Source organism: Mytilus edulis, chromosome 9 (genome assembly GCF_963676685.1).
Source record: "Mytilus edulis chromosome 9, xbMytEdul2.2, whole genome shotgun sequence".
Taxonomy (NCBI): domain Eukaryota; kingdom Metazoa; phylum Mollusca; class Bivalvia; order Mytilida; family Mytilidae; genus Mytilus; species Mytilus edulis.
The window spans coordinates 9,553,189-9,568,467 of NC_092352.1; the positions used below are offsets into that span (position 1 = coordinate 9,553,189).

At 31.0% G+C, this 15,279-nt stretch overlaps 1 protein-coding gene across 2 annotated transcripts in view; it reads right to left on the bottom strand.

Moving 5' to 3' along the window:
- Nucleotides 1-15,279, bottom strand: part of LOC139487609 (caspase recruitment domain-containing protein 14-like) — a 55,705-nt gene continuing 40,426 nt past the window's right edge. For both annotated transcript variants that reach the window (XM_071272508.1, XM_071272509.1), the window contains 8 exons: nt 14,095-14,277; nt 12,236-12,309; nt 10,080-10,115; nt 9,309-9,416; nt 5,104-5,141; nt 4,654-4,754; nt 3,978-4,057; nt 1-3,263 (listed from right to left, as the gene is read on the bottom strand). In XM_071272508.1, coding sequence (XP_071128609.1) covers nt 2,896-3,263; nt 3,978-4,057; nt 4,654-4,754; nt 5,104-5,141; nt 9,309-9,416; nt 10,080-10,115; nt 12,236-12,309; nt 14,095-14,277 — 988 coding nt within the window. In that variant the 3' untranslated portion in view covers nt 1-2,895. The remainder of the gene's footprint in view (nt 3,264-3,977; nt 4,058-4,653; nt 4,755-5,103; nt 5,142-9,308; nt 9,417-10,079; nt 10,116-12,235; nt 12,310-14,094; nt 14,278-15,279) is intronic.

A 15,279-nucleotide genomic window follows, 5' to 3' on the forward strand; every position in this document is an offset into this window, starting at 1 on the left:
TTTTAATACAAACATTTATTCATCAGAATAAAATTATTAAGCTGTAACAGACATAACTAATAAAATCTTTATAAACAATTATTAATATGAAGTTTATTTACTATCACTTAAGGAATCATTACAATAATTAATCATGTGGCTGGTAAAAAAAATAAAAATACATTTAAAAACATACAAAATGTGTTTTGAAAATAGTGTGAACTACGTTCCTTTTTTATTGCATGTTTTTCTGTCTATGTGGGAATTTCAATGACGAGGGCGTGGGCTGAAGTCGAAACTATATGTTATTAAATGGTTGACTTGAACGGCTGTATATTTATATATCTCTTATCACCACTATATTTGGTGCCGTGACCAGGATGTAGTGGTGATAAGAGACATAAATATACAGCCATTGGGGTGTCTTTGTTATACTGTTGATTCTTTTTGTAAATTTGCAATAACAAATATATCTATTTGTGATGTGGATTCACATGGCAAACTTGCAGTAACAAATATATTTATTTTTGCGATTTCAATCATTTTAGAAATTAATATCCCACCATGTTTAAATATGGTACAGATACCTTTTAGGATAGAAATGTATAACAATGGAAAGCATTAGTATTCATTACTTCTATGTTTTAAAAGTACATAAATTCTTAAATTTTTTTTTATAGAAAATCAAAGAGAAATAAAAAAATTACAGTGGTTTTCTTTGGTACCAGATCTTCAAAATCATTAACATATTCAGATGGAAACAACTATTTCATGTTAGTTAAATCTAAACTGTATATTTTGTTGTTCATAAATAATTTCATTATTTAAAAATAACATAAAGACGATGAAGTACAATTTAAAATCTTTTCTTTAAACAACTGATAAAAGGAAGATTATTTAGTTCATCTAAATCTTGCACCACTTCTGTAAGAATAGGTCATGGGTAAAAAAATCAAAGAAGAAATCTGTCTTTATGTAGGTAAACAAAAACCAAGCCAAATTAAATGAAGGATGGTTGTTTAATGTCCAACAGCAAGTTAAATGCAGGACCAGAACATGTTAATGTAATATAATATACTCTGTTTTTGACTGAGCTGAATGTTTGAGGTAATATTCACAAAATTACAGTAGACATGGCACCCTACCCAGGTATGTTAATCTGACTGCAACTTACCAGTTTTTGGTCCTACTAATTAATGCCTCGTGCTTAGTAGAATAGCATGAAATACCTCTTTTCTAGAATTTGGTTTGATTCATCTAGGGATCAAACCAAAATCTCCTAAAATCTAGGCAAGCACAACCTTTAGACTACTAAGGCAGTTCAAAATAAAAAGAACTGCCACAATACTTAATGAGATATTTAAACTTTATAAACATACAGGATAGTACATGAATTACAATTACTTTGTGGATGTCTGTATGGAAATACACAGGGAGTGATTATTGTATATGTAACAAAGTGGGACCTTACTATGACTAGCTTTTTATAAAAGTAATGCTTTATACTTATAATCATTATAATGTATGTTATAATGTGATGTTTACTCTAATGAATAATAACCTAATGTTCATGATGATAATGAGCACTAAAAGTCTCCATAAATATGTATAAAATTGTTTATCTGGGAGTTATATGTAAAAATTTAACACATCTAATAAGAATAGGAGATTCATAATATAAAATAGAGATTGCAAATGTCTTCCTTTATCCCTGTGTAATGAAACAATAATAATATCAGGTTGGAGCCCCTGTACAAGATGGTAATGAATACATGTATATGATGTTTCTAACAGCCTTATTTTCCACAAGAAATGCATCATTCTATGATGTTTCCAACAGCCCTATTCTCCATATGAAACGTATCATTATATGATGTTTCCTACAGCCCTATATGAGAAATAATGATTAAAATATTTTGGCAAATGATGAAGAGGATAATCTTTAAACTAAATGCTAACAGGTTCTGTAAGCTATTACCTGAATATAATATTAAGTCATCTAGTTAGAAGATGATGATCAACTTTGATGAGGTATACATTCTTTTTGGCAAGATTAATCATCCTCAAAATTACTCAAATACATTTTTTCATCATGTTTTTAACAGCATAGCTACATTTGGGATTACACTAAATCAGCTACAATAATAATAATATACAATGTGTAGTAGGCAGTTTTATTTAAAACCATATTCAGAACAAGAATTTATCTTTACGTGATAAAAATATGACCCATGCAAAAAATTCTTCAAAAGGGAGATAATGTTGAATACTTTTAAATTGAATACACAACATAAATCAAATATTTATAATGGTGCTTTTTTATCATTATATATAGGCAAAAACAAAATTTAAAGAAGGATGGCACTTTTAAATATTTTTTTTAAATTTTTTTTTTGGTCAAGTGATAAGAATGAGTGAATAATGGATGGCCTATAGGTTTGAGAAACTATTCATGTGCTAGCACCAAAATTATTAACATTTGAACAAATCATAATCCTGAATTGAATATGGTTATAAAAAATCCTTTTTTCTGTACAAAATGCTGTTAAAAGAATACTTTTTACTAAATTTCACGCAACATGTACAGAATCTCATTTATTCTTATAATAATTTATAGGATCATTTCTTCTAAATTATCAAAGAAAAAGATAATGTACACTGTAAAGTAATATATTCTTATTTGTTGACCATATGTATTTTTTTTGAATGCTAGTCAAAGCCAGTTCAAGCCATCATACATTTTTGGTACATATTCAGTGAATGTCAAGATCAACAAGATGTACCATTATATATCATAGATATTCAATGCTTGTCACCATAAGGCAGTATAATGAAAAATACCTCTTTAGTTTTTATACAATTTCAATGTATCACAGTTAGTTTCTGTAACTCAATAATTCTAAGATGATTTAAAACTCAGCAATGATCTTCTTCTCCTGCCCATGAGTTACAAACATCCCTGTCTAATGCTATACTCTCTTTCCTGACTCGTAGTGGTTCTTCTTTCCCAGTATTTGAACTGGTTTCCTGTCCAGCATTTGACATGACTTCTTGTCCTGCATTTGACTGCTCCTCTTGTGATGAGTTAAACCTTGAGTATGCCATGGTGACATTACTCTCGGTGAAGAAACACTTGTAGTCACTGAGAACATCAGGTTTATACTTCCTCAATCTATTTTCACACAACCAAAGAATTTGTTTTTGCATACTGTTTATTTTGTTATATACTGTATCTACTAGTGTTGATTCATCTTTTACAGAATTACAAGGAATTTTTACTTCTCCTGAAATGATAAGATATAATTTCCTTATTAATGTGATTCCTAAGGTATAACATAAAAACAAAAATGAATCAAATTGACAATATATTACATACCTAAGGACTATTCCTTAAAGTATCATAGTGGGGTAGAAGGCCCATTAGAATTGATTTATTGGATTAACGATAATGAATTTCTGTAAGAAAAATATGCTGAGTGCATATTAACTTCATGAACTTTAGGTTCATGAACTGTTTGACCAGTATATTAATTAGCTCTGTGAATTCTCAGCACTTTAGTATGTTTATAACTGTGGTTTTGTTGAACATATATAATATAATATAGTGATAATATTATTATAATGATGGTTCCACACTGATATGTAGTACACAAACTGTGGATTCATTATAATTCGTTGGATACCAATTTTTGTTAGTTTTGTGGGTACAGATGAACCATGAATCAAATGTTTAACAATTCACAAAAAAATCTTTCGATGCAATGATTGAAAAAACTATAAAATCAAATATCTGCAAAAATGCAAGTTTTTCCAATCCACAAAAATTTGATAACCACAATTATAATAAATGATTTTACAGTAATCAAATTGTGAGAAGAATATCAAACATTCAGAAAAGATGTGTCCAAATTAAAAAAAAGTGGTTTCTGAGGTTATATTTTAAATACATTTAGTAACAGTAACCACTTGCTGATTTTCTTGTTAAGTAACATGATTACCTATTTCTAATCCTTGTTGTCTTAATATTTCTTCATTAATGGTCGTAGCATCAGGATTCACATTCTTCTTTAAAATTTCACTAAAAAATGGATAATATACAAATTTAATATAGAACTGTAGAAATGTTTTATTTTTTTTTGTCTCACAATATAATAATTTTAATACACATCTGTTTGTTTACTTTTCACAATATTTGACTTAAATTTTTTAAATGAAATATAAAAACTAAACGCATAAGTTCAGAAATTATGTCATTATTAGAAGATTAACTTTTTTTAACAGTTATGTTTTTTAAAAGAAATTCTGAAGAACCAGATCAACACATCAAATATAGAAAGTCTAATCCCTGATTGAATGCTCAATTGCTTATGATATTTTAAGAGTCTATGAATTACTTAAAATTGTTGTGTAAATAATTAGTTATATATCTGAAAATGTGGAGGACCATTTTGGTCAAAATTCTTTTATTCAATCTGAAGAAAAATGCTTTGAAGGGTCAAATGAAGTAGAATTTTTGATATCAAACATTGCCAATAAAGTATGTTTGTCCCTTTATTAACTTATCTTTTTTTATATCACATATTGACTGTATATTTATTTGTTAACCCAAGTTTCTGAAAATGACTGGTAATAAATTTCTAAATATATTTCACTAGGTGTTATTATTTTACCAACCTAAGTTTCTGTTTGTCTGTGTTCAGAATGGTAAATAACAGCAGTATTCCTATCCTGTCGGTTGATGACTGGGTATTTATGTGCACTAAAACATGTTTATCCTGAAATAAACCGAAAAAACTAGATTTTTACGAGAATAAACAATCATGAAATAAAAAAAAAAAAACGCCAACATTGCATAAAACATGATTCCCCTAAAAATAAAACTTTTATAATTTAAAAAATGTATGATTATACATATATACATATATATTGGAATAGTTTAAATGGGTAATTACTATCGTAAAACTTGCTGAATTGAAAAAAATAGGCAACATTCATCATCTTCTACATGTCAAGACCAAAATAGACACTTCTCTGGTAATCTGCTTATAGGTTATAGTTACTATCTTAAACTTGATAAAATAGACAAAACAAATAATGTGAAGTAAAAATCTATCTGAGCCTTACCTGCATCCGGACTCCAGACATCACCTGCTGGAAATTACCTGTAATTTAAATACAGAATATGTTTAACAAAAAACCCAAACAATAAAAGAATAAGATAACTTACAAACACTTGTTGAAAGTTTCTTAAGCAAAATGTTTGCAATAAAACAACAACAGTTCAAATCAAAGTACTGAAGTACTGAACATCGGATGACTGCAAGTTCTGGTGGATGGTCACAAGCACTTGTCTCAGAAAAAAAATCACATCTCTATAACTGAAAATGAGGTTAATGTACAGATATATTTTTTCTGAGACAAGTTTGTGTGTAAGATGAATAAATCACAGGGAATTCAACATCTCCATAATAACTATTATATTGGTACTGTAGTGATATAATTATTTGTAATCAGTATACTCAGGTTAATGTATATTATATTTATATTTGTATAAAAGTTATATATAATTTTCATTCATTTGTATATCATTCTATTCTACTGTTCTAATGATAGTGCAAGTGCATGATGGACACTCTTCTGCAATAATTTGTTTCCTAATAGATTGGATTTAAGAAGACATTCATATTTTCAGGTGTTTGTTGCAAAACATTCTTGAGATATTCTTCTGCATGTGTTTACACAAATATTCAGTATTCCTGACCTATTCAACTTATAATTCAATCATGATCTATAATGGCTAACAATGACCTATTCAACTTTTAATTCTATCATGATATATAGTGACTAAAAATGACCCATTCAACTTATTCTTCTATCATGATCTATAGTGACTAAAAATGAACTATTCAACTTATAGTTCAATCATGATCTAAAGTGACTAAAAATGACCTATTCAACTTAAAATTCAATCATGATCTACAGTGACTTACATTGAACTATTCAACTAAAAATTCTATCATAATCTTAAGTGACTAACAATGACCTATTCAACTTAAAATTTAATCATGATCTACAGTGACTTACAATGAACTATTCAACTTATAGTTCAACTTATAATTCTATCTAAAGTGACTAACAATGACCTATTCAACTTTTAATTCTATCATGATATATAGTGACTAAAAATGACCCATTCAACTTATTCTTCTGTCATGATCTATAGTGACTAAAACTGAACTATTCAACTTATAATTCTATCTTGATCTATAGTGACTAACTATGACCTATTCAACATATAATTCAATCATGATCTATAGTGACTAAAAATGACCTATTCAACTTATAATTCTATCTTGATCTATAGTGACTAACTATGACCTATTCAACATATAATTCAATCATGATCTATAGTGACTAAAAATGACCTATTCAACTTATAATTCTATCTTGATATATAGTGACTAAAATTTACCAATTAAACTTTATAATTCTATCATGATCTATAGTGACAAAAAATGACCTATTCAACTTAAAATTCAATCATGATCTATAGTGACTAAAAATGAACTATTCAACTTATAATTCTATCTTGATCTATAGTTACTAACAATGACCTATTCAAGTTATAATTCTATCTTGATCTATAGTGACTAACAATGAACTATTCAACTTATAATTCTATCATGATATATAGTGACTAAAAATGACCTATTCAACTTATTCTTCTATCATGATCTAATGTGACTAAAAATGACCTATTCAACTTAAAATTCAATCATGATCTACAGTGACTTACAATGAACTATTCAACTCATAATTCTATCATGATCTATAGTGACTAACAATGAACTATTCAACTTATAATTCAATCATGATCTTAAGTGACTAACAATGACATATTCAACTTAAAATTTAAACATGATCTATAGTGACTAAAAATGACCTATTCGAGTTATAGTTCAGTCATGATCTATAATGGCTAAAAATGACCTATTCAACTTATTCTTCTATCTTGATCTACAGCGACTAACAATGACCTATTCAATTTACAATTCAATCATGATCTAAAGTTACTAACAATGACCTATTCTATCATGATCTATAGTGACTAAAAATGACCCATTCAACTTATAATTCAATCATGATCTACAGTGACTAACAATGAACTATTGAACTTATAATTCTGTCATGCTATAAAGTTATAACTGATTTAACTTGTGGCTAACCTGATACCAAAAGTGACCTTGACCTCAAATGAGTTATGGTATACTTACTTTTCCTCCTTACCTGAACTGTAGTGATAATTATAAGTTATTATAACATAGTGATTAACTCAAGCCATGCTGATCTATTGTTGATCACAGTTTTATACTGTTAATTCAGAAATTATTGCAAGGTTTCAATTAAAGCAAATAATGTGATTTGGTGAGTATCACAATAATAAGAACTCGCATTTTGATATCTGATACACATATCTGTATGCAGATTCCCCTCAAATCCCAATAATTATCTCACATTTTTTCCATTTTCAACCAGATTTTTGTGACAAAAATGTCGGTTATTGATTTGGTGATGTACAGTGGTCGGGCGGGCGGCAGCCAAATGTTGTCCGTGCATTTACTCATGAACCATTCAACCAAAGCTTTCAAAATTTTAATATGTTGTCATTGACAACAAAATGGAGGTCGAATTCAATAATGACGATTTTTACTTTTACGGTTCTGGAGTTATGGTTCTTGAAAGATTGAAAAATGGCGTTTCCAGTCCTGTCCGTGCATTTACTCATGAACTGTTCAACCAAGGCTTTTAAAATTTCCAGTTGTGTCTGTGTATTTAATCACGAACCATTCAACCAAAGCTTTTAAAATTCAAATATGTTGTTACTGATGACAAAATTGAGGTCAAGTTCAATAATGGCGATTTTCACTTTTTCTGTTCAGGAGTTATGGTTCTTGAAAGATTGATAAATTGTGTTACCAGTCATGTTGCATTTACTCATGAACCATTCAACCAAAGCTTTTCAAATTTTAATACATTGTTACTGATAACAAAATGGAGGTCAAGTGTGATTTTGATGATTTTCACTTTTACTGTTCATCAGTTATGGTTCTTGTGATATTGAAAAATGCCACTACACGAATAAATATTTATAAATCCGGTTTGCTGTCGCTCTAACATTTTTTTGGCACAACTTTTTGGAGTTTTGAATCCTCAATGCTCTTCAACTTTGAACTTGTTTGACTTTATAAATATTTTGATATGAGCGTCACTGATGAGTCTTATGTTGACGAAACGCGCGTCTGGCGTACTAAATTATAATCCTGGTACCTTTGATAACTATTTAAACCACTGGGTCGATGCCACTGCTGGTAGACGTTTCGTCCCCGAGGGTATCACCAGCCCAGTAGTCAACATTTCGGTGTTGACATGAATATCAATAATGTAGTCATTTTTGTAAATTTCCTGTTTACAAAACATTGAATTTTACGAAAAACTAAGGATTTTCATATCCCAGGCATGGATTAACTTAGCCGTATTTGGCACAACTTTTTGGAATTTTGGATCCTCAATGCTCTTCAACTTTGAACTTGTTTGGCTTTATAAATATTTTGATATGAGCGTCACTGATGAGTCTTATCTAGACGAAACGTGCGTCTGGCGTACTAAATTATAATCCTGGTACCTTTGATAACTATCTAACAGCCTCTTGTTTAAAAATCACATTAAATTTCTGAATATTCAGTATTCTATAACAAAACACTTTTGATAGGACGATTTGATTTTTTTTTACTTGTTGGAAGGAAGGCTTATCTATTTAAAAGCAGACAGACAAGATTTTAATTTTTTATTTGCTTACCTTCATTTCCTGTATTGTGGGACAGTGAATTCATTTAAATCATGTCTTAAGCAAAAATTTGTTTTAGCTCTTACAATAACTGAATCCTTGTTCCCCCTTCTAAATTGAATGGTCAACTTATTTGTAATTAATGTGGTGCTTTTAAGCAGAATAATTCAGAAATTATTTAATTTTGGTAGAAAATATAATTTTATAATACAACCAAACTATCAATGGTGGATAGTAATCTTAAGAATTTAGCAATCATACAACATCTCCTGATAAAAGAGGGGCGAAAGATACCAGAGGGACTTTCAAACTCATAGGATGAAAAAAATGACAACGCCATGGCTAAAAACAAAAAGACAAAGAAACAAATAATAGTACACAAGACACAAGATAGAAAACTAATGACTGACCAACACCAACCCCACCAACAACTGGGGGTGATCTCAGGTTGTTTGGAAGGGAAAGACAATGAGTGAGAACTGACCTGTGTGTGCTGTTACAAACTCTGCAGGATAATGCTGACACATGAGATTCTGAATGGCTAACACAACATCCTGGGGTCCTACCATCCATACTGGTAATTTACTGGTAGCTACAATATAGACAGGGTAATTAGACATATGAGATTCTGAATGGCTAACACAACATCCTGAGGTCCAACCATCCATACTGGTAATTTACTGGTAGCTACAATATTGGCAGAGTAATTACTCTCTCTTATGTGTCATAATGTTTAACAATGGTTGTGTGATGCATGAAAATGACAAAGAACTCTTAAATTCCCCCAATTTCATGATGTATTTTTCTGGGTTATTTATAAACTTTTCACTACATTTCTCCAATTTCATACATTTGAGTGCATATTTTGATAACATAATTATGTTAGACTAACAAAAAAATTTAATTAAGACACCTTATTTTATTGTTTTAACACAATCAATAAATCTTCTGGCACTCTATCCTCTATGCCCTTTCTTTGAATGTTCAAAATTTCTGCTTAATTTACTTTTAAGTGGGAACACATTGGCATATTAGTTACTCTTTAAACTGAGAGAACACATTGATTATTAATTTTTCATTTTTGAACTCTCTTTTTATGAATATTTTCAATGTATAAATCTTTCACTGAAAACTAGAAGGTCTAAAATGCAATTATACACTAACCTTTCATTGTGAACGCATTTCAGTCAGATTCATTTTAATAATCATATCTGATTTAACACACATTTGTATACAGTTTTCTCTTCAAACTTACCTTTCATTGGGAACACATTGGTGTATAAACTTCTCTCTGTAAAAAAAAAAGATATTTATACTGGACAACAAAATCAAGAAAGAAGTGTTACAAATAAAATGATACAAATGAAATGCTACAAGTGAAATGTAACAAAAGAAATGATACAAGTGAAATGTAACAAAAGAAATGATACAAGTGAAATGTAACAAAAGAAATGATACAAGTAGAATGTTACAAGTTAAATGTAAGAAGTTGAATGTTACAAGTGAAATGTAACAAATGAAATGTTATGAATTGTTACAAGTGAAATGTTACAAGTGAAATGTAACAAATGAAATGTTACAAGTGAAATTTAACAAATGGAATGCTACAAGTGAAATGTTACAAGTAAAATGTAACAAATGAAATATGTAACAAATGAAATGTTACAAGTGAAATGTAACAAATGGGAAATGTTACAAATGAAATGTTACAAGTGAAATGTAACAAATGGGAAATGTAACAAATGGGAAATGTTACAAGTGAAATGCTGCAAGTGAAATGTTACAAGTAAAATGTAACAAATGAAATGTTACAAGTGAAATGTTACAAGTAAAATGTAACAAATGAAATGTTACAATGAAATGATGCAAATGTGATGTTATAAGTAAAATGTAACAAATGAAACATGTAACAAATGAAACGTTACAAGTAAAATGTAACATGTAACAAATGAAATGTAACAAGTAAAATGTAACATGTAACAAATGAAACTTTATTAATTGTTACAAGTGAAATGTTACAAATGAATCGTTATTAAACATTGTTAAACCAAAGGTTTCCAGGAAACTCAATTCCTCATGTGACATCTATGAGAAATAAATACATGTCAAAAGGATCTGTTATATAAAACTATGATCTTCTATGTTCTTCACTTAGGGAAAGCTGTATCATCCATCACATTTAATTTTGAAACTTGAAAGTTTATTTTTTATTTAAGATAAGTTTTATCTTAAATGCACTGCACTGTTTCAAAGTTTGAGTGTACTCATCCACTAAAACATATTACTGTTCTTTTAAAACAGAAACAGGATACTAATAGTGAAAAAAGGTAAAATAACTAAAATACCAAACTCAAATGAAAATTCAAAATGGAAAGTCTCTTATCAAATGGCAAAATTAAGAGCTCAAACACATACCATATACCATACAAATAAAGCTCCAACACATACCATAAACCATACAAATAAAGCTCCAACACATACCATAAACCATACAAATAAAGCTCCAACACATACCATAAACCATACAAATAAAGATAAAATCAAACTTTCTGTTAGGGTGGTCATATAAGATGATTCACTCTGTCTGACATGATGATTTTAGTTCAAAAACCAAACATCTAACAGTAACAGCAAATATTTTCCATCACAAATATTTTGTATGGCAGGTAACAATTACTTAAGATATCACTCCCATACAATTTCATATTAGGACAAATTTTACAAACCAAGTGTTCTAGCTAGGATTTATTGTGTAGATTTAAAATTTATTATTTTTTTGTTAATTTTTAATTATAGTGATCCTGCTGTTTTGAAGGAACAGGACAATCAAATGACTAATTTCTCCATATTTGACTAATCTATTTATGCTTCAATTTTTATGTTGTAAATATTGAACTCTGAATGTGTGTCTTCGAGTTGCTGTCTCCCTGACACAAATCTTCCCATCTACATTTATCTATATATGGGTGGTCCAAGCCTAGTTCAGTTTAATATGACCAATTTGTTCCAGAGAATATTGTTTTCACATAAGAAAAGTCTTTGTTCCACAAAGACTCGTACAGTTGGTGATGATACAGGTTTTGGGGACATAAACTGGCATCTATGCAATTACTTGGTAAAACCTAGAAAATTTGAAAAAGGAAATAATGGGAAGATGACCATATGGCAGCAACCTAACTGCATAAATTTACCAAAAAGTAGACATCTTTGTATATAATATTAATTTTGAGAAATATGTAAGAAGAACAAAAGTGTTGTTGTAAGAAATATTGTTTCAAAATTCTATCTCATAGAACATTTATGTTGAATGTTTATGTTCCCATTGCTTTTGATCCAGATTTTCTGATGTGTTTTATAGCTGGTGTATACCCTATACCTCATATCATTGTTATTTATGTAAGTACTACTTACTTTTAAATGCTCTATGTCTTCCTTGTTTTTGATCGGATGATTGTTGTCTATTCACCACAAATTGTCTCCTTGAACTGAAAAAAATACCACTACTCATAAATATATTACAACAATACTTTTGCTTGAAGTATAAAGCAAAATGCTCGTCAGAATGTGTTTTCATTTTTATTCAATATTTGTATTTTTCAAATAATAGACTAATCACTGACTACTCTAGTACAGATCACTTACTGATTACTGTCTTGTATATCCCGACAAAGTGGTCCCCAGTCACCAAGTTTCTTGTCAAACTTCAAAGCCTGCCATTCTCCAGCAGTAAGAGGACAAGTGTCTTGTACAGACTGACTACTTACTGACTACAGATTAATTAATCACTTACTGATTACTATCTGGTATAGCCTGACAAAGTGGTCCCCAGTCACCAAGTTTCTTGTCAAACTTCAAAGCCTGCCATTCTCCAGCAGTAAGAGGACAAGTGTCTTGTACAGACTGACTACTTACTGACTACAGATTAATTAATCACTTACTGATTACTATCTGGTATAGCCTGACAAAGTGGTCCCCAGTCACCACCTTTCTTGTCAAACTTCAGAGCCTGCCATTCTCCAGCAGTAAGAGGACAAGTGTCTTGTACAGACTGACTACTTACTGACTACAGATTAATTAATCACTTACTGATTACTATCTGGTATAGCCTGACAAAGTGGTCCCCAGTCACCACGTTTCTTGTCAAACTTCAGAGCCTGCCATTCTCCAGCAGTAAGAGGACAAGTGTCTTGTACAGACTGACTACTTACTGACTACAGATTAATTAATCACTTACTGATTACTATCTGGTATAGCCTGACAAAGTGGTCCCCAGTCACCACGTTTCTTGTCAAACTTCAGAGCCTGCCATTCTCCAGCAGTAAGAGGACAAGTGTCTTGTACAGACTGACTACTTACTGACTACAGATTAATTAATCACTTACTGATTACTATCTGGTATAGCCTGACAAAGTGGTCCCCAGTCACCACCTTTCTTGTCAAACTTCAGAGCCTGCCATTCTCCAGCAGTAAGAGGACAAGTGTCTTGTAAAGACTGACTACTTACTGACTACAGATTAATTAATCACTTACTGATTACTATCTGGTATAGCCTGACAAAGTGGTCCCCAGTCACCACGTTTCTTGTCAAACTTCAGAGCCTGCCATTCTCCAGCAGTAAGAGGACAAGTGTCTTGTAAAGACTGACTACTTACTGACTACAGATTAATTAATCACTTACTGATTACTATCTGGTATAGCCTGACAAAGTGGTCCCCAGTCACCATGTTTCTTGTCAAACTTCCGAGCCTGCCATTCTCCAGCAGTAAGAGGACAAGTGTCTTGTACAGACTGACTACTTACTGACTACAGATTAATTAATCACTTACTGATTACTATCTGGTATAGCCTGACAAAGTGGTCCCCAGTCACCACGTTTCTTGTCAAACTTCAGAGCCTGCCATTCTCCAGCAGTAAGAGGACAAGTGTCTTGTAAAGACTGACTACTTACTGACTACAGATTAATTAATCACTTACTGATTACTATCTGGTATAGCCTGACAAAGTGGTCCCCAGTCACCATGTTTCTTGTCAAACTTCCGAGCCTGCCATTCTCCAGCAGTAAGAGGACAAGTGTCTTGTACAGACTGACTACTTACTGACTACAGATTAATTAATCACTTACTGATTACTATCTGGTATAGCCTGACAAAGTGGTCCCCAGTCACCATGTTTCTTGTCAAACTTCCGAGCCTGCCATTCTCCAGCAGTAAGAGGACAAGTGTCTTGTACAGACTGACTACTTACTGACTACAGATTAATTAATCACTTACTGATTACTATCTGGTATAGCCTGACAAAGTGGTCCCCAGTCACCACGTTTCTTGTCAAACTTCAGAGCCTGCCATTCTCCAGCAGTAAGAGGACAAGTGTCTTGTACCAGGTATATGTCACCAGTTTGTATCTTATGTTTAGATAAGCCTGGGGCTCCATCTGGATTGTATGGACTGTTAGCTCTGAAAAGTTAAAATTAGGTATCATCATAATTTCGATCAAGTTTAACAAAACAAAACATTGGCCAATATAGAAAAAATGGAACCAGTAAGAATTCTAGCATTTCAGACTAGAGGCTCTAAAGAGCCTGTGTCGCTCACCTTGGTCTATGTGCATATTAAACAAAGGACACAAATGGATTCATGACAAAATTCTATTTTGGTGATGGTGATGTGTTTGAAGTTCTTACTTTACTGAACGATTTTGCTTCTTACAATTATATCTATAATGAACTTTGCCCATTAGTAACAGAGAACTATATTTGGTAAAAATTTACATAAATTTACCAAATTAATGAAAATTGTAAAAAATTGACTATAAAGGACAATAACTCCTTAAGGGGTCAATTGACCATTTAGGTCATGTTGACTTATTTGTAGATCTTACTTTGCTGAACATTATTGCTGTTTACAGTTTATCGCTATCTATAATAGTATTCAAGATAACCAAAAACGGCAAAATTTCTTTAAAAATTACCAATTGGAGGGCAGCAACCCAACAACCAGTTGTCCAATTCATCTGAAAAATTCAGGGCAGATAGATATTGACTTGATTAACAATTTAACTTCTTGTCAGATTTGCTCTAGATGCTTTGGTTTCATAGTTATAAGCCAAAAACTGCATTTTACCCCTATGTTCTATTTTTAGCCGTGGCGGCCATCTTGGTTGAATGGCCAGGTCATCGGACACATTTTTCAAACTAGATACCCCAAAGATGATTGTGGCCTAGTAGTTTCAGTGGAGATTTTGTAAAAGATTACTTAGATTTATGAAAAATGGTTACAGATTGACTATAAAGGGCAATAACTCCTAAAGGGGTCAACTGACCATTTTGGTCATGTTGACTTATTTGTAGATCTTACTTTGCTGAACATTATTGCTGTTTACAATTTATCTCTATCTATAATAATATTCAAGATAATAACCAAAAACAGCAAAATTTCCTCAAAATTACCAATTCAGGG